We start from the raw sequence: 25,311 nt of genomic DNA, 5'->3' as shown, positions 1-25,311 counted from the left end.
GACGCACCTCAAACATCTCAGAGCTGCATGGAGGAATAGGAAAAACCTTCTGCCAGCCGATGTCGGAAAACTGACTTGAGGCGGCAAGGCCAGCTATTAGAGGTTAGGATGGGCTTCGTTTTTCCACAGATGATAACAGCATATCTATTCAAGTTTTCGTTACATCACCTTTATCTATAGATACTGTTTAAATGAAGACTAGATCATAAAATGTCCACATAGATTAGAAAACATTTCATCGGGTGCAGTTACTTTTTCATATGACTCGTGCCCAGTCAGATGGTAACTGGCAAGTTAATTGTTCAAGTTTGTTATGCATAAACTTTATGGGATTGACTTTTGTTACCACATTAATTTCATTCTGATGCATCATTTAATATCAGTATTTTTGACATTTCCTTGCTTATATACAGTTAACGTATTAATCACTAGCCACTGAACCCAGAATACATGTGCAAATATTTGCTATCTTTAGCCTTATATGAACCTTTCCTCGGTATCTACTGTACATATGTCTAAACCTCACCTGACCAGCGTTCCCTCCTCAAGCTCGTTCCTGTTAAGTCTGCTTCTTAGACTCTTTTATTTCGAGGCGTCCTGCCCACCTCCTGTCTGCTGTTATACTTCTCGTCTTTTAAGGGGGACTCACTGCGAACCTCCTACACCTTTACTCCCCCTCATGTGCCACACGCTCGCACTTCATCTTTTAATCGTGTAGCTCTAAAGCCAAACTGACCAATCAGATTGCTCAGAGGTACCAGCCACACACACAGACCATTAGATATGATCCTAAGCTGCAGACGGAGGTGTGTATGGGAGATTCTTTAACCTTTTCAGCAGTCAAGCTAAACAGAAATGGAAAGCCGGATTCAGAGTATTTTGCATAGTTAGAAAGTGCAACTTTGGATGTCCATGGGAATATAACCTTGAGCTTTGGATAATGATTTAGTAACATTTTTTGTGTTTTGAGAAACTAAAAAGTGTCACGATGTACACTGTGAATGAGATGGAATCAGATAAGCCAGGTGTATTGTGTGTGTGGAAAGGAAAGGGAGAGCTGCTGCCTTTTATTAGACGTTTTCCAAAAGGAGCTCACTCTCAGGGGCTGTTTGAAAACGGATCCTTGCAGTTCTTTCTCTGCCTTTCTGACTCTTGTAAAGAGCTCTGGGCAGTTTCAAAAATAGAGCCTTCCTCTCACTGAATCGGACACTTTCGTCAAGATGTCCCTTATCTGCTGGGCACTTGGAAAAAGAGAGCACTCTCTCTCTGTCTGACAATTTTCATTTTCCATTAAGGATATTTAATCTGTAACTAAGGAACTACACCACCTGAAGCATTGCTGATATGAAGACTTCACCCAGATTGTATAATCCTTTGCTATGCTTATGCTTGCTGCTATCGGTTTTAAGTTAAGTAAATATCATTTTGAAGTGAATGCTGAAATCAGTTGCTATTAGCGTAGTCGAGAAGCTAAGCTGTCTGCTCTTGTAAAATCTTATACTGATAATAAGCAGGGTTGGTGCAAGTAAAGACAGTCCCATTCAGTGAGCAGTTTGCCATTAGAGGTCCAAAGGGTGGCATACGTGGGGTGCAGAGAGGACAGTGAGACAGGTGTGAGGTTACAGATTACTGTTGAATTCTGCTCTGTACTTGTAATATTTCTATTGTTCTTTTATATTGTATGGAGGATTCCTTGTGTTCTGTTCTGTGTATTGTATTGTATTGTATTGACCACCTTAATTTTGACACCCAGCCTACCTGTTAAGGGGTCGCTCTCTGAACTGCCTTTCCTGAGGTTTCTTCCATTTTTTCCCTACAAGGGTCATTTTTATTGTCTTCTCAGAGAGTCAAGGCTGGGGGGCTGTCAAGAGGCAGGGCCTGTTAAAGCCCATTGTGGCACTACTTGTGTGATTTTGGGCTATACAAAAATAAATTGTATATGTAAATAGTATTGTACTTTTACAGGTATCGGGTGTCTGTCTGGTTTTTGACATTCCCTCCCGTCTATCTCCTAGGAGGTTTGTGTTAGGTGGGTGCGCATCACATGTGATCTGACAACACAATAAAGCAAGGAGGTATGGGCACGTGCTGGCACACACATGGCTACACCCTAGACCCGTAAAGTCCTATGAATGGCTTCCGTTTATTGACTTGAGCTCCACCTGCAGTCTCCAATTTTGGTTTATAAGCCTAATAATGAACGTATGAGCTCTTTCATACCAAACTTCTATTACTGTTCCCTCACAAACCGTAGGCAGCAAGTTAGTGTTAGCACATTATATACATGAGAGCAAGTGCGCCTTCATCATCACTACTCTTGGTTTGTTGAGTAAACACAGGAAAATCTGCATTTACAGCTATGGCAGATGCATTAGGACAATCACACGATAAGCAATGCTGCGTTCTTAATACACAAAGGAAAGAGGAAATCCCAATTCTAATTGTAACTAATTACACTTGATATAAGCTTAGCCTCGGTTACTTCTTATGAGCACCAAGTGTACACGTCGGCTTTACATTAAGATGGAATATTCCTGCCGAGTGTTGGTTTTCTAGTTGTCAGCAGTTTGTCTACACATTTAACGGTCGCGGTTCACTGTATGGTGGACGTGGCCAAGTAAATCGTTGTGGTCCACCACTGTACAGACCTTATGTGCTGCGGATGTAGCCTGTTATTCAGTTTAGCTCTGATTTCCCTCACATTTTTCACAGTGAATATACTGTAAGATCTCACCATTATAAAAAAGGTTCACAGTGAAGACTGAACAGACATTAATTGTCAGCAAAAGAGGTAAAAGAAACTGAAACACATATTAAATGACATTACTATGCAAAAGTCAAAATGAAGCGTTGGCAGTTTCGTCTTCCAGTCAGACTTCACGGTTTGTTCAAATCAGTTTGTACTGCAGTGCTTCTAAGGATTGGTGAAGAACTGTCACATCCAGATGTATCTGCAAAAGTAAAAATCAAGCAATCAACCAATCAATCAGTCAATAAATAAATTGCCAACATAATAATGATCTCTCTGTTTGTATTCTTTGACAGGACTTCAATGACACCTTAACCAGTGAAACTGAAAATGCTCAGCTTGTTCTCAGGCTGCTTTCTCCCAACAAAACGTTCATTCTCTTCCTGCGTATTCCTTAATGGCTGCTTTCTCACTCTCATTAGAACATTAGGACAATGTGGACGAGAACAGGCCACTGAGCCCCACAAAGATCACCAGTCCTATCCACTTAATTCTTCTAAAATAACATGAAAGTCCCTACTACATTGCCAAAATGATTGGGATGCCTACCTTCACACACATGAACTTTAGTGACACCCCATTCTTAATACGTAGGCTTTACTATGGAGTTGGCCCACCATTTGCAGCTCTGTCAGCTTCAACTCCTCAGGGAAGGCTTTCCACAAGGTGTAGGAGTGGAGTGTGTTAATGGGGAATTTTGGACCAGGAGAGCATTTGTGAGGTCAGGCACTGATGTTGGACATTTGTGAAGGCCAGGCTCGCTCGCAGTCTCCACTCAAATTCATCCCAAAGGTGTTCTGTCAGGTTGAGGTCAGGGCTCTGTGCAGGCCAGTCAAGTTCCTCCACACCAAACTCACTCCTCCATTTCTTTAGAGATCTTGCTTTGTGCACTGGTGGCCAGTCATGTTGCCTTCCCCAAACTGTTCCCACAAAGATGGGAGGGAGCATGAAATTGTTCAAAATGGCCTAATACGCTGAAGATCTAAGAGTTCCTTTCACTGGAACTAAGAAGCCAAGCCCATCCCCTGAACAACAACCCCACACCATAATCCCCCCTCCACCAAATTTTACATTTGGCACAATGCAGTCAGGCGAGTCCCATTCTCCTGGCCAGACTTGTCCACCAGATTGTGTGATTCGTCACTCCAGAGGACAATTCTGCAATACTCTAGAGTCCAGTGGTGGTGGGCTTTACACCACTGCATCTGACACTTTGCATTGCTCTTGGTGATGTCAGGCATGGATGAAGGTGCTCGGCCATGTAGATGCATTCATTCCATGAAGCTCTGTCTCTACGCTCCACTGTTCTTGAGCTTTAGAACGTCTGTAGTTATGGACTCTGCAGAAAGTTGTCGACTTTTGCCCACCTCAGCATGCGCTGTACCTGCTCTGTGATTTGACGTGGCTCACCACATTGTGTCTGAGTTGCTGTTCTTCCCAATTGCTTCCACTTTGTTATAATATCACTAACAGTTGACTGTGGAATATTTAGTAGCGAGGACATGTCACAAATGGACTACAGGTGGCATCCTATCACGGTACCATGCCTGAATTCACTGAGCTCCTGAGAGTGAAGTGTTCTTTCACAAAAGCCAGCAGTCTGAATGCTGAGGTGCTCGATGTTATACACCTGTGGCCATGGAAGTCATTGGAACACCAGAATTCAACAATTCGGTGGGTGGTCCCAATACTTTTGGCAATATAGTGTAACATCAAGTTGAGTTTTGAAAGTCCCTAACGTCTTACTGAACACCACACTACTTGGTCGCTTATTCCAAGTGTCTAGCATTCTTTGTGAAAGAAAAATTCCTAATGTTTGTGCAAAATTTCCCCTTCACAAGTTTCCAACTGTGTCCCCGTGTTCTTGATGAACTCATTTAAAAATACAAGTCTCGATCCACTGCACTAATTCCCTTCATCATTTTAAACTCTTCACTCTGGTCTCCTCTTAATCTTCTTTTATTTAAACTGTAAAGGCTCAGCTCTTTTAATCTTTCCTCATAATTCAACCCCTATAGTCCTGTAATCAGCCTAGTCGCTCGTCTCTGGACCTTTTCTAGTGCTGCTATGTATTTATTGAGACCAAACCTGCACACAGGACTCCAGATGAGGTCTCACCAGTGTGTTATAAAGCCTGAGCAGAACCTCCTGTGACTTGTACTCCACACATCAAGGCGCTATATAACCTGAATTCTGTTAACCTTCTCAATGTCTTCTAAACACTGTTGGGAAGTTGATAGCGTAGAGTCCACTATGACTCCTAAATCCTTCTCATGAGGTGGACTCTCGATTTTCTGACCGCCCATTGTGTACTCAAACCTCACATTTTTACTTCCCATGTGTAATTCTTTACATTTACTGACATTAAATTTTATGTGCTGTCACAAATCTGCCCAAGCCTGCATGCTATCCAAGTCCTTCTGTGATGATTTAACGAATTCTAGATAAGTGATACACAAGGAAATCTGACAGATGTTCCAAATGGACGTTATTCAGCCAAGCAAAAGTGAATGACGGAGTCCGTTTGTACTCGTCTCAAAGCTAGATGGTTTGGTTCAGTTCTGCATTGATTTTAGGCGTTTGAGTAAGATTTCCAAGTCTGATGCATAGCTGATGCCGCGTGTGAACAAGAAAAACTCGGGCAGGCTTCATATATCTCCACCCTAGAGCTCATGAAGAGTTATTGGCAGATCCCTTTGGAGGAGTCTAGCTGTGAGAAAACCACGTTCTCCACTCTTGACGGGTTGTTTGAATTTACAGCACTCCCTTTTGGTCTCCATGGAGCACCATTGACCTTTCAGCGAATGATGACATTCCAGATTCTCAGGTGCCTATCTTGACGATGTGGTCATTTTCAGTAACGACTGGGAATCTCATCTTGTCAGCCTTCGGCTGGTGCTTGACAATTTGCAGCTGACAGGGCTGACCACCAACTGTAGGAAGTGCTGGCTGGGTATTTCGGAAACCCACTATCTGGGATATTCCATGAGTTTACTCAAGCCTCAGTAATAACCTCATTTAATTGGAATTTGAAATATCCACACATTCAAAGGACAACCCTACAATGACCTATATCAGAAGGTGGCATGGCTCTACCTAATTTTCAATTTTATTTTATTCTAAACATACAAGCTATAAAAACCCGGACATGGACACAAATAGATGAACATACACAGGCTTGGTCTGTAATAGAAATAAAATCCTGCACTACTTCTTTATATTCCCTGCTTTGTGCCCCAATAAATACAAGTTATCACCAATATACTAACAACCCAGTTGGGTGTCACTCACTCTACAAAATAACCACCGTTTTCCACCCTCTCAAACTTTCACACTTTTAATGTTTGGAAAGTGTATGGGATTAAATCATTTAGAAATTTGTATATAAATAACGCCTTTGCATCCTATGAAAAATTACACTTTAAATTTAGTTTCCCATCAACACAACTTTCCACTGTCTCCAAATTAGAAACTTTGATAAACAGAATCTGCCCACTTTTCCTCACCTCTCACCTATTTGTATTCCAGAAGAGATACCGATCAGTCTTGAGGACCACTTTATAGTTCCTCCCATTCAATGATAGATAGAGACCCCAGAGTACATTGGGAAAAGCATCTCTCACTTAACATCTCAGAAGAGGAGTGGAAAGCACAGAATCCACTCGAGCTCCATATGCGCAAAGCATACAATTATTCAGCTTAAAATTATACATCAAGCATATCTGTCTCGTCTAAAACAGTCCAAAATGTTTCCAGGACAAGATCCAACCTACGAACGCTGCAATCAAGTTCCAGCCTCACTGGGTCACATGTTATGGGCCTGCACCAAATGAACATCATCAGTCTGGACCAGAATCTTTAAATGCCTCTCAGACAGCCTTGGTGTCCCAATCCTTCCTAACCAACAAACAGCTGTGTGTGGTGGGCTCTCGGAGGGGCTTAAAATGGAGGAGGACAAACAAACTGTGATGGCCTTTACTTCACTATTAGCACGTAGTCTTGTCTCACTCAACTAAAAGAATCTTAGCTCACCTGTTAAGTCAGTGGGTAGCTGATGTATTATCTAGAATTGGAAAAAATCAAATTCTCACTTAGAAGATCTGTGCAGAACTTTAAAATATGACAGGATCTAATTATTACATTTTTAAAATAAGCATTTACTTTGGGGAAAAGGACATTCTTCCCACTTGGTTGTTTCTCAAGTGTTGCGCTTGACTTTTGGCTCTCCTCTCTTTCTTTAGGCTGAGGGTTGATTTCCATTTTGTTAAGTTTGGCCTGATTGGATGGAATGTTATCACCTTTGTTCTATTTGTTAGACTTGATGAGATGGGATGTTTTCTGTTTTCTTTAACTTAATTCAATAAAAAAAGAAAAAAGAAATCACCCTACAGGGAGAGCTACTGAAAAGAATGGATAAATGTAAAGGTCCGGGATCAGTGGTAGGCGAAGATGGAGAATGATATGCAGAGATAATGGATGGAACATTTGGGAGACGGCATCAGGATTATTCTGTAATTGAAGAATTATGGTGAAGATTAAAGATGAGACATTTAAGGCCAGCCATGATGAATGGAGCTGAGACTTGGCCAGTAAAGGGAGCATATGAGAAGAAGTTGGATGTGGCAGAAATGAGAATGTGGAGATGGATGTGTGGAGTTACAAAAAAAGGACAGCATAAGAAATGAGACCATGAGAGGTACAACAAAGTGGGAGAGAAATCTAAGAAATTACAGGAAAGGAGAATGAAGAGGTATGGACATGCGAAGGGGAGAGACAAGGGATATGTGAGCAATAAAGTGATGGAGTACAGTGGAAGAGAAAACGAGGGAGGCCAAAGCAGAGGTGGATGGATAAAGTCAAAGAAGATCTGAAGGAAAAGGTCTGGCTGGTGAGGAGCTGTTTGGAGGAGGCTGATGAGGCACACCAAGAGAGGCTCGTCTGTCTGATATCTCATGTTTGTCGTATCGCAACAATCAATGGGCACTCAAAGCTTAAGAAAATGTCGACATGGCGTAACGTAAGAGTTTCTTATCACAATTTTGTTTATTAGATAATTGTGATTTAAACTTGTTTAACTTGGATCGAACAGTTCAGTTTGATCTTCTTAAGACATATTTACTACAGTTTTAGGGTATCATTGATGTCACAAAATTGAACGTGTAGCTGTAAGAACTGTTCAGGTCATTTTGATGACACGGTGTCTACATGCCATTATCTTCCACCAGCCTTTCAACCTTCATTAGCTTTTTCCTTAACTTGCCCAATTTAGATTTTTATGCTCCTATTAGCGGGTTGTGCCTCTCCTCTTGTGCAGTAACGGTTGGCTTAATTGTCCTCCGTTTTAATCACGGCGCTATGTTTGCTGACGTATGATGGCAATACAAATCCATAGTCGTGGTGACGTTCTCCATCATCTCGCACACAGCGGTAGGTAACCTCTTGTACTCTCACAGCAGTGATATCCATGCGTCATTTCCCAGCTTATCAATAAAGCAGCAAAAAAGCCCCAGCACTTTCCTCTTGAGTTAAGCAGTTCTTGATATTTATAATCCTATGTACTGTATAATGCCAAAGAAGTGGTTTGGTCTCATCAAAAGACCAAAACGAATCAGTCTTGTGACTAAACTGCGAAGCGATGAACTCCCTGTTATGGGTCACTTCACGCAGGAGTAAAGGTTCGGACAGGTTCAATCACTCTTACGTTGTTTCTTGAAGTTTAAAGAAGCTTATTATATGATTTAAATAAACTAACCACTGTATTTAAGATATCAAACCTAACCAAGCTGATGTTTCCAGAGCATATCACAAATTCCTCTCCTCTGTCCACCTATCTTAACGTAACATAATCTAACTGTTGCTCCCCGGATTGCTGCGCCAGCACACTTACAGAGGTGAAGCCCTCGGCAGGACAGTCTCATGGAGCACCCATCACTGCATCCAAAGGAATGACATATCAACCAGAAAGTACTTCTTAGTCTTCCCAACATTCATAATGAAACTATTAACTATGATGTTAATTGATTGTATTTCTTTGTAAATCTACACTACACAGAATTCATTTCAGAATAGAAACAATTCCATATACTGTGACGGACAGCCGGGTCCCATGCCCGGCCGGGACGCCTCTGATGCATACGTCCCGGGGGAGCCATCATGGACTTTGCAATACCTCCCCCGGGGCGCTTGGGGGCAGTCTCCCTGGCAGTGGATTCCTCCTCAATCTCCCCCGTGGCTCCATGGGACATGGAGTCCACCACAACAGCCCGGTTGGGAGATGGGGTGGCCGCTAGGGGGTGTTGCAGAGATCCAGCCACCACACTGGACGGTTTATCAGCCCCACCCAGAGGTGCAATTAAGACCAGCTGGTCAGGCACCTGGATCACTCCCGGGTGGGGCATAAAAGGGCCTGCCTCCCAGCAATCGAGGCCAGAATCTGGAGGAAGAGGACGAGGTTGCCTGGGAGGAGTGGTGGAACAGGAAAGTTTGGTGTTGTTCTTTGTGTTTGTGCTTTGGACTGTGTTTGGGCTGTGTGGCACGGGGAAGACGTGTCACACAGCTGAAGAAAAAATAAATATTTGTGAGTGTGAACACGTGCCTCTGCCTATTCTATGCCGGGTCGGGCGCTATAAAGCGCCTTGTTTACAATACGTACAATCCATATCTATACAGGAATGGCTCTTACGTGGTGCCTTACTTTGTCAATAAGAACTCGGTGGCTAAGGATCGGCTCTGGTATCTGGAAGGTTCAAATTCCATTACTGCCTGAAGGGATCCTACTCTGTTGGGCTCTTGAGCAAGGCCCTTAACATGAAAACCACTCCATTGGCTGCTGTACAATGGCTGACCCTGTACGCTGACCCCGAAATATCATACATGAAAGACAACAAAGTATGTCAAGAAAAGAACATAAAAGGCTTGGAGTCCATTCAGTCATCAGCCTTAGAGCTAAGATGTCCCAATTTCTATCCCGCATGGTGACTTTCACAATCGTATTTACCAGCATTTATGTTTATGCTTAGCTTGTGCCATTAAGGTTATATTAGCAAGCTAGAAAAACCCACCAGTAGAGACAGCGTTGCACCAGAAATGCCACACCATGAAGATTAATTAAAGCACAACTCAGAGATTTCATGATGAAAACCCCAAAGCTGTGCAGCCAACGACTGACAGGCAGTTTGTAAAAAATGATTTGTTTAAATCGATTTGCTTAAAATTACCTTCGGCTTTGAACTTTGAGCTTCATCTTGTTCGTTGTTTATTCTTCCTTGATTGGCATTATTGTTTCCTGTTGGCACAGAAAAATAATAACATAAAAGCATTCAGATGCCTAAAAAATGAGAAGTGCATACTGAAGAATTAAAGTTGTTTACAGAAGGAAGTCCAAAGCTGAAAAGTTCAACTCAGGCTTTAAAATTGGAGTGTAAGATTTACAGGAATTCTCCCAAATGTGCACTTAGTTGGAAACACGCAGGGCGGCACGGTGGCGCAGTGGGTTGCACTGCTGCCTCATAGTTAGGAGACCTGGGTTTGCTTCTAGGGTCCTCCATGCATGGAGTTTGCATGTTCTCCCCGCATCTGTGTGGGTTTCCTCCCACAGTCCAAAGAAATGCCGGTTAGGCGCACTGGCAATTCTAAATTGTGCTTGGTGTGTGTGTGTGTGTGTGCCCTGCGGTGGGCTAGCGCCCTGCCCGGGGTTTGTTTCCTGCCTTGCACCCTGTGTTGGCTGGGATTGGCTCCAGAAGACCCCCATGACCCTGTAGTTAGGATATAGCGGGTTGCATAATGGATGGACGGAAACACACAATCTTTATGAGGCCCCCTAGTGGCTGCTGGTGAATCTTTCACCTCCTAGTATTGCACAATAACACTGAGCAGTGCTGAGACTTCTCGCAGAAAGACATGTGCTGACTTGTTCTGAATGAGGACAAGCACATGTGTCATGAATGATCAATATCTCATGATGACAGTGAAGAAGCTGAAAGTTGAACATACCAGGTCTTGCATGGCTTTGACACGTCTTCTTAATCCATAAAATCAGAGCCACAAACCCCACAATCAGCAGTCCCATCACCACCACTTTGATCACCACATTTGTTGCATTAGCGTGGTCTTGCACTGACTCGTGGTCGTTAATCCGATCTGTAAATGAAACACAGGAAACACACAGTCAGTTCAAAGGTGAAACCCTCTGAAGTGTTAGAATGGTGGCATAGTGGGGCCCTCATGGCTTGCTAGGGCCTCCTGTACAACTAGTGGTGGCCACAATTAACAAAATTAAAGTTTACTACAGTAAATAGTAAAGTAATCAAATCTGTCAGCACAACAAAAAATTACAATTGACACTCAAGTAGGCGAAGGAACCAACTGAGTGAAGTCGATCGTCCAGCTGGCGGTAAAAGATGAACTCTGAACGCACAGAAACAACTGGAAACACCAAGACAATCATGAACTCGGTGCTAAGAATAAGTTCAATTTGTTCTCTGCCTAGGGGGTCAGCGTTTCTACTGTATGTTGCATATCCTGCACCAAGTACAGCTTACAGTAAGTATTCTAAGTGATAGTACAGAAACTTAGGGTGGGTCAGGAAAATATGAACTTTGGAGAACTGCGTTAGGGACCTGATCAGGATTAGACAAACCAAAAACGATTTGTCTTCAGTCCCTCCAGGCTCCACAGCAGTCAGTGTCTGTCGAAAAGCAGCATGAGTAGGTAACAGTGAGATGGGGGATTAAGACGTCAGTACCCGGGTCACCAGTTAAGACCCAGAACAGCACATCTGTCAAAGCTGAGAAAAATAAAGAGTCCATAATTGTTGATTCCATACTACAGAATGTTAGGATCCCAAACCATGATAACCCATCAGGTAAAGTAAAAGACCTCCAAGGGGTGAAGGTATCCAAAACACCGGCTATATTGGACTTTATAGGCCCTTATTGTTGCATGTTGACACTAATGATATTGTTTTGTAGCAATCTGAGGTGTTAAAGAGGACTTCATATTCTTATATAGCAAAGTTAAAAGGAAAGGTCAGAATGTAATTGTGTCTGCCTGTGCGGAGTGGTGCCTCTGAGGCTAGGGATCTGTAATAGCAATGAGAAGGTTGCTGGTTCAGATCCCATAAACGCCAGAAGTGACTCCACTCCATCGGGCCCATAACCTTGCTTTGTCCTGGGTATGATGTTAAGCTGCAAGCAGGTCCTCCAACTTACAGGGGTTGGTGGGTACTGAGGTGTCACCCGCTGCATTCGGTCTCATTCAAGATAGTTTGGTGTGTGGTGGGTGTTATCAGCGTGTGCTCCCACCCTTATATAGAGGGGATGTGATTTATAGCAGACTGCATTCCCTTCACTGCTGGTTAGTGACCTGGCGTGCAAATATTAACGCTGCTGTTCTGTGGTGCCGTGTTGGCGTAGTAATCGGGCCGGAAGCTGCAGCGTCTGACGATATGGAAGCTCAACTCCTTGCAATCCTTGAACATCTGAGATTTGGATAAAAATACTTCACATGTCTTGTGTTTTGCTTTCTGATGCTTACAGACTTCTCAGATTATTTTCTTACGTTTGGTTTCTGATTTAGGCTTCGGCAAAGGATTGGACTGACTTTTTGGTTACTAGCTTCACGTGGTTTTTGATTCACATTTTTCTCCCAATCTTAATCTTCTTCTAAAGCTCTTCACACTTTCATGTAGGGTGGTTATACTTAACCGGACTTCTCCATTCTCACCTGTTGTACCCTTTCTCGCCCTTCATACAGTCCATCCACCTTCTCTTTAGTTGTCCTCTTCTCCGTCCTCACACCTCCATATCCATGATTCTTCTTCCCACACGTCTTTTCTCATGACTTGCCCATAGCCACTTTAACCTTCTTTCCGGTATTTTCTTTGTGTGTTTTTTCCACCTTAAACTCTACCTTTAATTCCCTCGTGTCTGTTCTTATCAAGCTTTGTTATTCCACACATTCATGTCAACATCTTCATTTCTGTAGTATCTAGTTTCCCTTCAGGCACTTTTTGAACTGCCTGAGCTTCTGATCCATACACTAAAGCCGGTTTGACCGCTCATTGTTTATACACTTTACTCTCCACTCTTGCACTAATTCTTCAGACACATCACACACCTGATCACTTTTTCCAGTTTTTGGTTTAATTCGAGGTCTCTCTTTCCATCCACTGTTCTTGTTGATCCCAGATAGCTGAACTTTTTCACTCATTTAAGGCTTTCTCCCTGGAGGTTAACATCTCCATCTTGTTCCTGCCCATTAACTCTTTGAGTGCTGAATATTTTTTCGGTGGTCAGCAGGAATTCCCAGCAGAGCAGCTGCCGGCCACTGGAGGTAAAGGCGGATCAGGCGAGAGAGTGAAGCGAATACACAAAGCAAAATACTCCGTAGGCAATGTTTTGCATATCGGTGATCAAAAATTGAAGTGATGTACCACCATCAGCTTATCTTAGTGCTGACTGCATTCATGTATCGGCATGAAGACACTGCTGTATGTTGTTATAAGTCAAATTCAATCAGCGATATTCTGTCTCTTTCCCATTAATCTTAAGTGGGAGGTCTCTGTCCTCCATAGCTCTTCTCCACTATTCCAGTGTCCTTTACTCAGTATTCTTCGAGGTGCCACACTGCATAGTGTCAGCTCTTGCCTTGTTTCTACTTTTTTCAGGATATTTACATTTGGAAAACAAATGTCTTGTTCTAGGCTGGCGCCTTGCCCGGGGTTTGTTTCCTGCCTTGCACCCTGTGTTGGCTGGGATTGGCTCCAGCAGACCCCCGTGACACTGTAGTTAGGATATAGCGGGTTGGATAATGGATGGATGGATGTCTTGTTCTGTGCCTCATATTACTTGTAATATTCATTGTAACAGCTAACTCTGTGTAGACATATTCTTTAAAAATCAACTAAAGGTCTGCATGAAGGGTTAATAACAGTCTTTTTCTTCTTTTTCTGTTCTCACTTCTGTGTGGGGACATTGTGATTGATCAACCTTCTCCAGACATCTTGGTCCAAGCACATCCTCTCCACTCAAGCCCTTTTCCTTCAGATCTTCTTTGACTTTCTCCATCCACCTCCACTTTGGCCTCCCCTCTCACTTTCTAATCCCCTGGACTTCCACTCCCATCATTCTTTTCCCCACATATTCTCATCCCTTGTCCATACCCCTTCATCCTACTTTTCTGTGTCTCTCCCACTTTAGTTGTACCTCTCATTGCCTCATTTCTTATCCTGACCTTTTCGTATCTCCACACATTATCTCCACATTCTCATTTCTACCAATGCCAACGTCTTTTTCTCCTGCACTCCTTTTTACTGCCGTGTCTCAGCTCCATACATCGTGGCTGGTCTTAAATGCCTCACCTTTAACCTTCACCTTAACTCTTTGATCACACAATACTCCTGATACCTTCTTCCAGTTGTTCCATTCACACTCTCCCTGAAGGCTAAACTCTGAATCCGGTTCATCATTAAACGTCAGACATTCTGTTTTATTCTTCTATCTTCCAAAACTCTTCTCCATGCTTCCAACTTCCTCTGCACTTCCTCCTTTCTGGGGCTACCCAACACAATGTCATCAGCACAAAGCCTGCACCGGGGGGTTTGCTCTTTGATCCCCTGGGTCAGCACATCCATAACCCGATCAAACAGGTCAGGACTATTCTAACTGGGATTCTGTATGACAGTGACATACAAATCATTCATTATACTCGCTACACACTCCATGAGCCATGCAGCATACTGTACATATTCCATTGGATAATGATATTTATTTTAACTACTAAATATCGCCAGTCCTGGAGTATCACCACTATTAAAGTGAATTACCTGTTCTACAGTATCAGCCATGACTGATGCAGAAGCCTTTACGTACTACTCACGTACTGTAGTATGTGCTCACGTCATAATGTCAGATGTTCACTACAATTGAGGAGCATTGCAAAGCAAACATCACACCCCAGATTTGGGGGGATTATTTTTTGCTCTGTGACTTTCATACAAGGTGAACTCACACTGAATTTCAGCTGACGTCCTCTGCTCTCTCAGTCTCTCATTCTCGACAGTGCAGGTCACAGACACGTCTCTTGTCACATTCACAGTTAGGACGCTGGTCACATTGTAACGCCCCCTGCTGTCTCTGCTCGGTGTTGTCGTCACTCGTCTTGAGTCCTCCAGTGGCTTATTATTCACTGACCACCGCACCTTTGGCTCAGGGTGTCCCCCCATAGACTTGCAGGTGAAGTTGACTTCACTCTTATTTAACCCAGCAGGTGGCCCATAAACAATCGGGACAGAGTAATGATCTGAAAGGACAGAAACACATTTAAAAGAACCAAACCTGCAGTATGAGACAGACACGTTAATTTGTCAGGGAACACTCAACTCATCTGTTTTACTAACTCCTTTACATTTAAAAAAGAAAAAAGTAAATATAAGAAAAGTTTTAACAAAAAGCAAGGCCATTTTAAGATTTTATTTAAAGATCTTTTCAAATGGGTGGCATGATAGCGCAGTGGTGGCGCTGCTGCCTCGCAGTTAGGAGGCCCAGGTTCACTTCCCGGGTTCTCCCTGCGTGGTGATGAAGATAAAACATTATTATTTAACTCCCAGATATCAAGGACTGGGTTTTGAGTTGATCATGCTGCAGAGAGTTATATGATTTGTTCCTGATTTATGCAGAAAAGGAGTTGGGCTGTGAGCACAGCATTAAGGGACTAACTTTTATCATTTATGAGGAAAGGCTGACCTCTGATACTAACAGAAGACCCTGTGAAGAATGTAAGATCTTTATGGACTGTAAGAATTTTTTAATTAATTCTAAGTGTGTATAATTAGAAGGGTGTATTCCTTAGGAATGCAAACGGCTGTTTGTTTCAGGTTTTAAGAACATTCCAGTATATCATAAATTAAGATTTAACCTGAGCTATGTATAACCTCAGAATGAACTGCTAGAGGGTTTTTTTTCTTTTCTAGGATATAAAAGAGAGAACAGGTTTACTTTAGAGATTCTGCCAAAATCCAAATCAGTTGACTGAGTTGGAAAGAGGCAGTCTCACATTCTCTCTACTCACCAAGAATTAAGAATAAAGAAATTATTATTACATTAATTGGGTTTAAGTTCTTCCGTTGTTTGCCTCTTAAGTGCTCACAGTGGGGTTTGCATGTTCTCCCCGTGACTGCATGGGTTCCCTCCCACAGTCCAAAGACATCCAGGTTAGGTGGATTGGCAAATCTAAATTGTGTTTGTGTGTGTCCTGCGGTGGGTTGGCACCCTGCCCGGGATTGATTCCTGCTTTTTGTGCTGGGATTGGCTCTAGCAGACCCCCGTGACCCTGTGTTTGGATTCAGCGGGTTGGAAAGTGGATGGATGAATGGATCTTTTCAAACTGAGAGGCAAAAATCAGTCCATGTTATTAATAGCAGATCCAGCTTTGTGCCACTTGGTCTCACAACAACTTTTTCGAGGTTCCGTGCCTTTCTGTATCACCATGCTTTTCATTGGCCATACATTTTGGAGAGTCGGACTTTATTATCATTTTTAACAGAGATGATACTCACATCTATTTGAGTGTTAAAAGCAGGTGTTCATCAGAGATCTCCTCACTCATAACTTGCCATAAAACATTCAATGGAGCTTAACTTTATAAAATTAAGTTGTAATCAAACAGAAGTCATATGAATTGGCGCTAAAATTGATTTTATCGGTCTTGGCATCTTACCTTCCTCTCCTTTGAGGAGTTCATATTACTTCCTACCATGTAATACTTTACATTTCTTCACATTAAATGGCATCTGTCACTTACTGTATCTGCTCAGGTCAGTATGTTGAGCAGATCCCCCTGTAATTATTCCATATTATTCATTAATTGCATTTCCATCTCGTTTTGTCTTATCTTCAGCCTTAGCTAGCTTATTGATAATATTCCTGTCCGGATCATTTACATGTGTATTAAAAAGATCCGTGACCCCAGCATTGATCCCTGATGGACACCATTTAATAATAATAATTCTTTACATTTATATAGCACTTCTAACACCACATTATTCTGATAAGGTTCTTTACACCATAACCCTTTCTTTCTGGTGTTCAAGCCAATGGTCACCCATCTACCAGCTACACCTTGAATGTCCACTTCCTTCAGCTTCATCACTTGCCCATCATGTGTGACATAATCAAGTGCCTTCTGAGAGCTGAGATCATTCATATTGTATGCACCCAGCAGATCTGTTGCCTCTTTATTCAGTTCCAGCATATTAGTGAAACACAATCTCCCTACTTAAAGCCATCTAGCTGGTAAAGGCTGGCACACAACCAGGCCCAAGTCACCACAAGAGACTTCTATGACATAACGAGAGCCACGCTGTCTGTAGAGCGAGAGGAACAATCAAAGGGGCTGCACACCTGTAATGTGGCCTCAGAATGGCATCGCACAGGAGAACTGGCATTAGTTAACACAGTCAGGTGGTATAGACACAAGCATAATTTTGTTCTCCCTGAAGTCTAAGTGAACATTTGGGACTGTGCCATCTCTGCAAAACAGCAGGTGGCATATGAGCTGCCTCTGATACCACTTAAAGGTTATCTAGCATGGCAGTTCTAGAGCAAATGTAGCGCTTCCCCTGACTCAGGAAGTGACTCGAAGTTGAGTTTGGATTTGGAAAATTTGGAGACACAGACAGACCCGAGTTGAGAGTGACCAGAGGTGCGGCCTCTGTGGTGGGCAAACCACCACATCAAACACACAGGGAGTTCACCTTCCATTCATGTAGGGACAAAGGGGCCATTTTTTGTTTTTTTACTTCTATTTGTTTACCCTTTGCAAACTTTGGGTAATAAAGGTAACCATTGTATTTATTATTTATTACTGCGAGTGCTACCATGCGAGTTCACCTGTACTGTATCACAATCTATACTTAAAATGTGCTGCTCGATTGTGTCTATAATAATTGATTCATTATTTAACCCCCAAAAAAAAACCCCAAAAAACAATTAATCTTCACAGCACTCAGTTCAGAGATAGTTTTCACCCTTAGTTCATAAATCCTCTCCATGGCCGTTCACACTGATTACTGAAAGTGCAGATCTAACGAGTATGTCCAGTATCACCAGTTATGATGTTGTCAGCTCTTGGTATTGTACTTCGGACTGCAGTCTGTGTAAGACAAGCACATCGGTTGGCATATAATTATATATACAGTACAGTACCTTGTTGCACCTGCCTGAATTTGGAGTATCCAAGTGACCCACAAAGTGTCCCTAACTGCTACTCCTTTTCCTTTTCATCCACAGCCTGAACGACAAACACAGCTGACATCAACTCCGGCTCAGCCCAGAAGGTCCCATCACTTCAGCCCCATGGGCTATTTAAAGAGCAAAAGCATGAGACGTTGGTATTCATTTGTGATTTGGATAAGTCTGAGAGTCAGTGTGCAAAATAATAAAGTCTGTCCTGTTACTCTTGTAGCACCAAGACTTAGATGAACTGCAACTCCCAGCATCCCCAGGGGTACTACAGATTTGTGCAGGGTGTGCAGAAAAGAATCGTGATTAGGTGATCACAACTGTGTCAATTTATTTCATCGTTCCACACACAGATGGATTACAAATACAACCACCTCGGACTACAATTTTTCTGGAGTTTTGCGTTTGTTTGTTTGTGTGATTTGGTCATAGATGAATCTGGAGATGAGGATCATTTGAGGATCTTTGCATTGCAACTGAAATTCAACACTTTTCATAACATTTGGGAGGCTCTTCACTTGGCATCTCAGTTCACTTTTTCAGCATCATCTCCATCCGTTGTACTGGTCTGTGTGTGGATTTTGTCGTAAGTGTTAATCGTTTATCGTATATCGTGTAGTGCTTAGTGTTTCATTTGTTCAGTACTTGTTGCCACCAAGACTACTGGGGAGGCACTTTACATTTGTGGAATTTGTTTAATTGTTTGCCATCACTGATTATTTTATATAATCATTTTCATTGGTTGACCAAATTGCTGTTTTATGTGTCTGTGTGTGTGGCATGTGAGTCGAGTCAAGGCTGGGTGGGTTTCTGGTGTCCATTCATAAAATAAATAAATCATTGCTTTAGAGCAGTGGAAAACTTTCCATCCCACAGCCGATACACTTTAATGCAACCAAATCTCTAAATATAAAGCTACATGTCCCTGGTGGACTCGCTGACTGGCTGAGGGACAAGAAATTCTTAAAGACAACCTAAGAACAACATTGTACAATAGTGGGTCAATCTCATGGCCCTGTGTCACAGAAAAATCAAACCTCACCAATTAACTGTTAATAAATCAGAGAAAATCTTAATGATCTTTCACATATGATAGAAGCCAACATCCATCTTGGTTCTGGTTACAGAAGAGCAGGGTGTCCACTCCAAGCCAGCAGCATCATACTTGCAGTTCCTACTTCCTCCATCAACATCCTTAAGTCCTCAGTTTTGTACATTTATTAGAAAGAAAAAGATATTCAGATATTTTTTTTTCTGCTGCAGCGGCAACTGTGAAGAGGGCATCTTGGGTGAGTGATAATAGAAAGAACCCACAACATTTGGGTTGAAGGAAATGAACATGAATAAGTTATAAAACAGCCTGAATGAAATGGCACGGGCACTTCAACAGAGCTAATCTGGAATTGCTGAATCACCCAACACGCACTTGTCTGGGATGTGGAAGAAACTGGAGTGCCCAGAGAAACTGATGGAGTCGCAAAGAGACTCACACACTCCATCCACACAGTTACCCAGTCCAGGGACCTCATGTGTAACTGGTGTGTCTACCCGTTTCCACAATCACTTTGAGATGTAAATAAACTAAACTTCGCATAAAGCCACGCAGATTCTCACGGTAGCCACTCACCTTGCATACGCAATTTCATGCGTGGTCTTGCAAACTGGCGGGACCCAGCGTCAAATATACCAAAATTAAATGCATATTACAAATTACAAATTGAAGGCTCTTGATTGTATTCAATCTGTAATAATATAATGGTGCACGGAATGGCCAAACTATTCCAACTACCATAGCTGCTTTAGAAGAGAGCACGTATTTAGAAATGATGATGACTGGCTTCTAAGTCAACTTCATTTTCCCAGGGCTCTCCTGTTGGCACTGTGTGCTGAACTGGCAGACCTTAAAGAATTATGCTGTACCTGCTCCTTTGCAAGTTCTCTTCACTCTCGGATTTTTAACCACAGGAGCTTATCAACGTGAACTTGCTGATCGATTGGGTATTTCACAAACATCACAGCTGTATGAGATTGTATTATCCGCTTGTCATCTAGATAGATAAGATTTCCTTACACTAGGGTTGAACTGGGGAACATGAAAGCACAATTCTCAGTAACATCCAGTTTTCCAAATGTAATTGGAAGCGGTCAGCTGCACGCACATTGCAATTGCAAGAGCGCTGGACAAGTGACATCAGCCAGGGATGAATCGCCAGAAAAATGAGCTGCCATTACATCATTTATAGCAGGAGAGCCTATTCAAAGGCAACTCCGCACAGGCTTTTTTTTCCAACTATTGTGACAAAAGGCAAGCAGTCCTTTTAAAGAAAGAGAGTCACCTCAAAGAGCCAAGTAAAGAGCAGAGAATCGATCCATTGTGGCGCAGACTCTACACTATGAAGGCTCCTTCAGAGAATGAATTTGCTGATGTGAACAGAAGGCACTTCCACTCTATTAATGTGCTGCTCTTCAGTCCACAGAAAGTGTGTCGCATTGTGCAGGCATAGAGCACCCTGCTTAACATGCCACACATTCACGGCTTGCCCGTACCTCAAGAGATGCGCTATGATGAACGTGATCCACGAAAATCGGACAGCGATACAGCTTTGTTTGAAAGTAATTAGCAGAATGTAAAAACAGGTCATCAGATGCAACATTTATTTTTTTTACCAGTTCATTTAATTTGTTATCAGTATCACATAGTACAGCTCTTATATTCTTTAGTTGATTGGCCACATCTCTTACAGCGTCCACTATTGCATTTTGTGACTCCAGAACAGTCCATCAGCACACAGCCAGACGGTCGCCCGGCAGTTTCCGAGGCAGACGTGTGTGTGCAGCTACTGCCACAAGATGTGCTGGGCACAGCAGCTCCTTTACTGTGGGGATTCACGTCCTCGGTATGGGGGTCAGTTTTTCTTAACATTGGCTGAAAAAGAATAAGCAGACTTGCCTTTTCACGCAGATTGTAATACTTGACCACTTCTTTTTTATTTCAGGCACGGTGTGACTTTCTGAACTTGAACGTTCGAGTGTCTCCGCCACACTTTTGTTGCTTATACCACTGCATAAGCCAACCAATGCTATGTTTTTCCTTGCCTACGCTTCTCATCCAATGAAATTCTTCTTTTCTTCGTGTGCCTTTTATTATTGTCTTTTAACCAAACACTGAAGGTTTGTTGATTTGCATTTTAAAATATGCAAAATTCTGGGAGGAGTCAGGTTGGGCTGTAGGCGTGTGCACGTGCGTTAAATTTCACGTTTCTTGGGGTATACAAAGGGGAAGTGCGTGGAACTTGGCGTACGTACTGATTTATGTATCTGGATTTTTTTTGCGTGTACACACATTTCCACTTTTGTCTGTATGCCATATTTTCAAGTGAATTCTATGCACAGCATTATACATGAAGCTCCAGGACTTGAACTGTGATGTCTATAGCAATAAAAGGCAAAACTAATCACTATCCAGCAGGCTCGATTACAGGGAAGTAGGCCTAAAAAACCTATCTTTAAAAAGTTCACCCCTTTAACAATTCATTATGTAGAGTTTTATTAAATATGATTATCAGGGTTTTAATTTCAATGAGGGTTTTAAGAAATTGTGCTTGCCATTTAAACATCCCATAACTAAATAAAGTGAGGAAACTCTTGCTTCTCTTTCAAGGTAAAAATGCCATTAGTTATTGCTATTCTAATCCCCTGCCCAATTAGGGCAGCAATCAAAATCCATGATTTATGAGTGCAGTGATGTGAGCGGTCACTTGTGTGTTGTGATCATTTCGATTGTGGTCTCACACATTTGAATGAGGGAGTTGAAATGATGGCGAAATAATAATATACCCACTTAGATTAGATCAACTTCATAGCTAGGGTTTTCTGTATAGTCATCCATCAAGTTTCTGACAGGCTTATTCAGATCAGGGTCACTGGGAGTGAGGCAGGAGCTGATCTAGGACAGAGCTCCACGCTCATGCACACTTACTCACATTTACACGCTTAAAGTGACTTGGTAATCTAACTTGAGGGTGACAAAGCAGAGCATTAGGCAGTGACAGCAAACTGTAGCAAGTGAAACATCGAGCCAAGTTTCGAATAAAGCAGCTGTCACTTTGTCACTGTGTCGCTATGTTGAGCTGCTCTGTAAGTGAGTTTCAGAATGTCGACAGAGAGCTTCTTGGACTTCATGGCTGTGTTTTTATCCTGCTATGTGGTATGAGCTGTGGGACCTTCAATACACAGAAACACGTGGAACTTTCTAAACAATGCCCAGTCAATTCAGAGTGTGCCACAGCTGGACTGGAATCAAGTCCTGGACACACTTTAAGGAGAAGTAAAGCTAATGTTAGGCACCTAAAGACAACCTGCAGGGCCACAGCAAAGGGTCCGAATGCCTCTAGGAAGGAGAGATTGTAGGTTAAGAGTTTGAAAAAAATGTGCAAAGGTTTCTGAAAAAAAAGTCTTCATTTTGTCATTGTGGGTTATTGAGTGTAGACTGATGGGCAAAAATGGCTCAAAACCATTTAAAACGAAATCTCCGACACAGTAAAGTGTGCAGAATGTGAGATGATCTGAATACGTTTTCAATCCATCGTAAGAATTGTATTGCATTGTGGACATTATGGGGTGGCACGATGGCGCAGTGGTAGCGCTGACGCCTCGCAGTTAGGAGACCTGGGTTTGCTTCCCGGGTCCTCTCTGCATTGAGTTTGCATGTTCTCTGCGTGTCTGTGTGGGTTTCCTCCCACAGTCCAAAGACATGCAGGTTAGGTGCATTGGCAGTCCTAAATTGTCCCTAGTGTGCGTGTGTGTGTGCCCTGTGCTGGCCTGGATTGGCTCCAGCAGACCCCCGTGACCCTGTACTTATAGCAGGTTGGACACTGACTGACTGACTGACTGGACATTATGAAGTATATACACATGCCAATGAACTCAAACTTGAAACCACAGACTAGTGACCACAGTGCAAAATGGCACGGAATGCAGGACCACTCAGCCCGTTACTTACAAGGTGTGCTGCTCCACTTGCCGCTGGTTACGTTAGAGGGCACCAGCTCTTTTGTGCCAGATTTGTGCCTTGTTTAAGGATGAAAGACATGTCGTATAGGTGATGGATTTAGGGTCATTACATTCTTGTGTTTTAATCTCTACTACAATTTATTGATTTCAAATGTGCAATGGTGCATTTATGTGGTTCTCATAAGTTGCTCTGGTTCTTGACATTTTGCTACTGTTTCTTGGATTATTTTATAGGATTTCAATTTTTAGGCAAGTCCTTTTTGTTTAAATATTTGCTCCTGTGTTCTTTTTCTTGTATATTGCTATTTCTGTCAACAAATCCTCCTTTTTTAAAGATTTCCTGTAGCCTCAGTCTTTTCAAGCCAGAGGTTGAAGGTGATCCCCTCCCTTGTGGGCCATTTTGAGACTTTACAGAATAGATTCTTTGAACTTTGAGAGTGAAGCGCATTTTAAGCCACCAGAGTGGAAGCCTGACTGCCTTTAGTGTGCAGGCTGGTGGGATTCAGGGCTGCCTTTCTGGCTGTTTTTGAAGGCCACGCACCACTTTGGCCATTTTGAGCGAGTAAGCCTCTAGAATAACAGCAAGCATGGCCGATAAGAATAAAACTAAGATCACATGACACTAGACATTCACTGAGGCCTATTGGCCAGAATGTCAGAAGATTGATCCAGAAATTCAAAAGAAGCTGCGCTGCTCTGACATTTTATTTCTGTGAAGGCACAAACTGCTTGCTGTTACGGGTTTATCTATCTATTGAAGAGCATCTCAGACTCAATCATGGATATTGAGGCAGATGTTCCTCTACTATTCACATAATAACACTATTTGGTCAAAGATCCTAATATACTCAAACTATTAGTTTTCTTGGCTAATTCCTATTAAATAATGTCTAACACGCACACCATTCCAACAACTCACACAATCACTTATCACATCAATGGATTTTATTTCTGATTCTTTAAGTACGTAATATCACCCGTTACTCTAACATTGAATTGTATACATTTTTACTCTAATTGCTCTAAAGTCGTCTCTAAGATGCACCTCCATTGTCATGTCTCTATCCTTTACATTTGCTATTTCTCTTTAATAGTAGCAGCTAACATAACAAGAGAGACTGAAATGGAAAGATTCCATTGAAATTGTAAGGTTAGGTTAGGAGCACACACTGACACAGTGCATTGCTGCACCCACCACACGACAAACCAACTCAGGATCCCAGATTAGGACCCAAGTGCAGCCATGCAACGGGTGACACCTCAGCACCACACTGAAAATTGTAAAGTTTACTAAAAACTCTTTGTGTTTATGATTTATCGTTTCAGATTCTGGGTAGACAAGAGGGAGAGTCCACGAAAGATCGCAAAGCTTACAGCACACAGGATGGGTTTAAATGCTGGCGCTCCTCACCTGCGACTTGAAGGCAGTGCTTAGACAGATCTCTGCTGTTGTCATCCCCGATACTGCTGTCGTAGTAACTGCACTTAAATGTCCCTTCATCATCGACTGACACGTTTAACAGGCTCAACGAGAGGTCACCACGTGACACTCCAGAACTGAAGAGCTGCGTTCGGCCTTTGAACCGGGAGTCTTGATTTGTCAGATCATCCTTTCCTGTGACAAAGGAATGAATGATGAGACCTTCACTTGTTGTCCACTCCACTGAAATGTTTTCTGCCTTTAAGGACTCGTTAGTTTTCACAAAGCAGGGAATTTGCACCGTCTTCCCAATGCTGGCAGTAAGGCATTCGTCAGCTGAAATGAAAGAAACAAACTCAAGTCAGAGAGAAGAAGATCAGGATTTCAACAGATTGACTTAAAACCACCAATAAATGGCCAAAAGCCAAGCCATGAAGACCTCCGAAAGGCTGTTTCTGGATTATATGTATCCCCTTGTGAATGACCAGTTGGACCCACTGCAGTTTGGACAAAGACCGGAGTGGAGGATGCAGTTATCTGTCTGCTCCTCAAGGCTTATTGTCACCTGTGAGGATTCTGGGTTTCTGATTTCCATCCAGCCATCCCAGTTCTGGGGTCACCTCAGAGATATGCAGGTGGATGAGCCCCTGGGGTCCTGGATGATGGACTGTCTGACGGGCGGACCACCATGTGTGTGAACAGCACTGGAGCACCACAAAGACCAGGCCTACCTGCCTGCTTTTCTCCTCACCCTGTGGTGGAGGCAATTCACCTTTCATAAGGAGCCAAAGTCAATTTAAGGTTGACGATTATAACAGCCTCCATCTCCCAGGACATTGATAGTCAGAACGGAGATGGACTTGGGTGAATTAGGAAACAATCGTCAAGTT

At 42.6% G+C, this 25,311-nt stretch overlaps 1 protein-coding gene across 1 annotated transcript in view; it reads right to left on the bottom strand.

Moving 5' to 3' along the window:
- Positions 1–1,878: 1,878 nt before the first annotated feature.
- Positions 1,879–25,311, bottom strand: part of LOC120521243 (ICOS ligand-like) — a 59,030-nt gene continuing 35,597 nt past the window's right edge. The window contains exons 3-7 of the mRNA XM_039742994.1: positions 24,413–24,757; positions 14,759–15,049; positions 10,742–10,888; positions 9,967–10,034; positions 1,879–2,951 (exon numbers count right to left, since the gene is read on the bottom strand). Of these exons, the coding sequence (XP_039598928.1) occupies positions 2,889–2,951; positions 9,967–10,034; positions 10,742–10,888; positions 14,759–15,049; positions 24,413–24,757 (914 nt within the window). The 3' untranslated portion in view covers positions 1,879–2,888. The remainder of the gene's footprint in view (positions 2,952–9,966; positions 10,035–10,741; positions 10,889–14,758; positions 15,050–24,412; positions 24,758–25,311) is intronic.

This window comes from Polypterus senegalus, chromosome 2, assembly GCF_016835505.1.
Source record: "Polypterus senegalus isolate Bchr_013 chromosome 2, ASM1683550v1, whole genome shotgun sequence".
In the NCBI taxonomy this organism is placed as follows: domain Eukaryota; kingdom Metazoa; phylum Chordata; class Cladistia; order Polypteriformes; family Polypteridae; genus Polypterus; species Polypterus senegalus.
The sequence above is the reverse complement of the archived record's forward strand: the minus strand, read 5'-3'. Positions and strand labels throughout refer to the sequence as shown.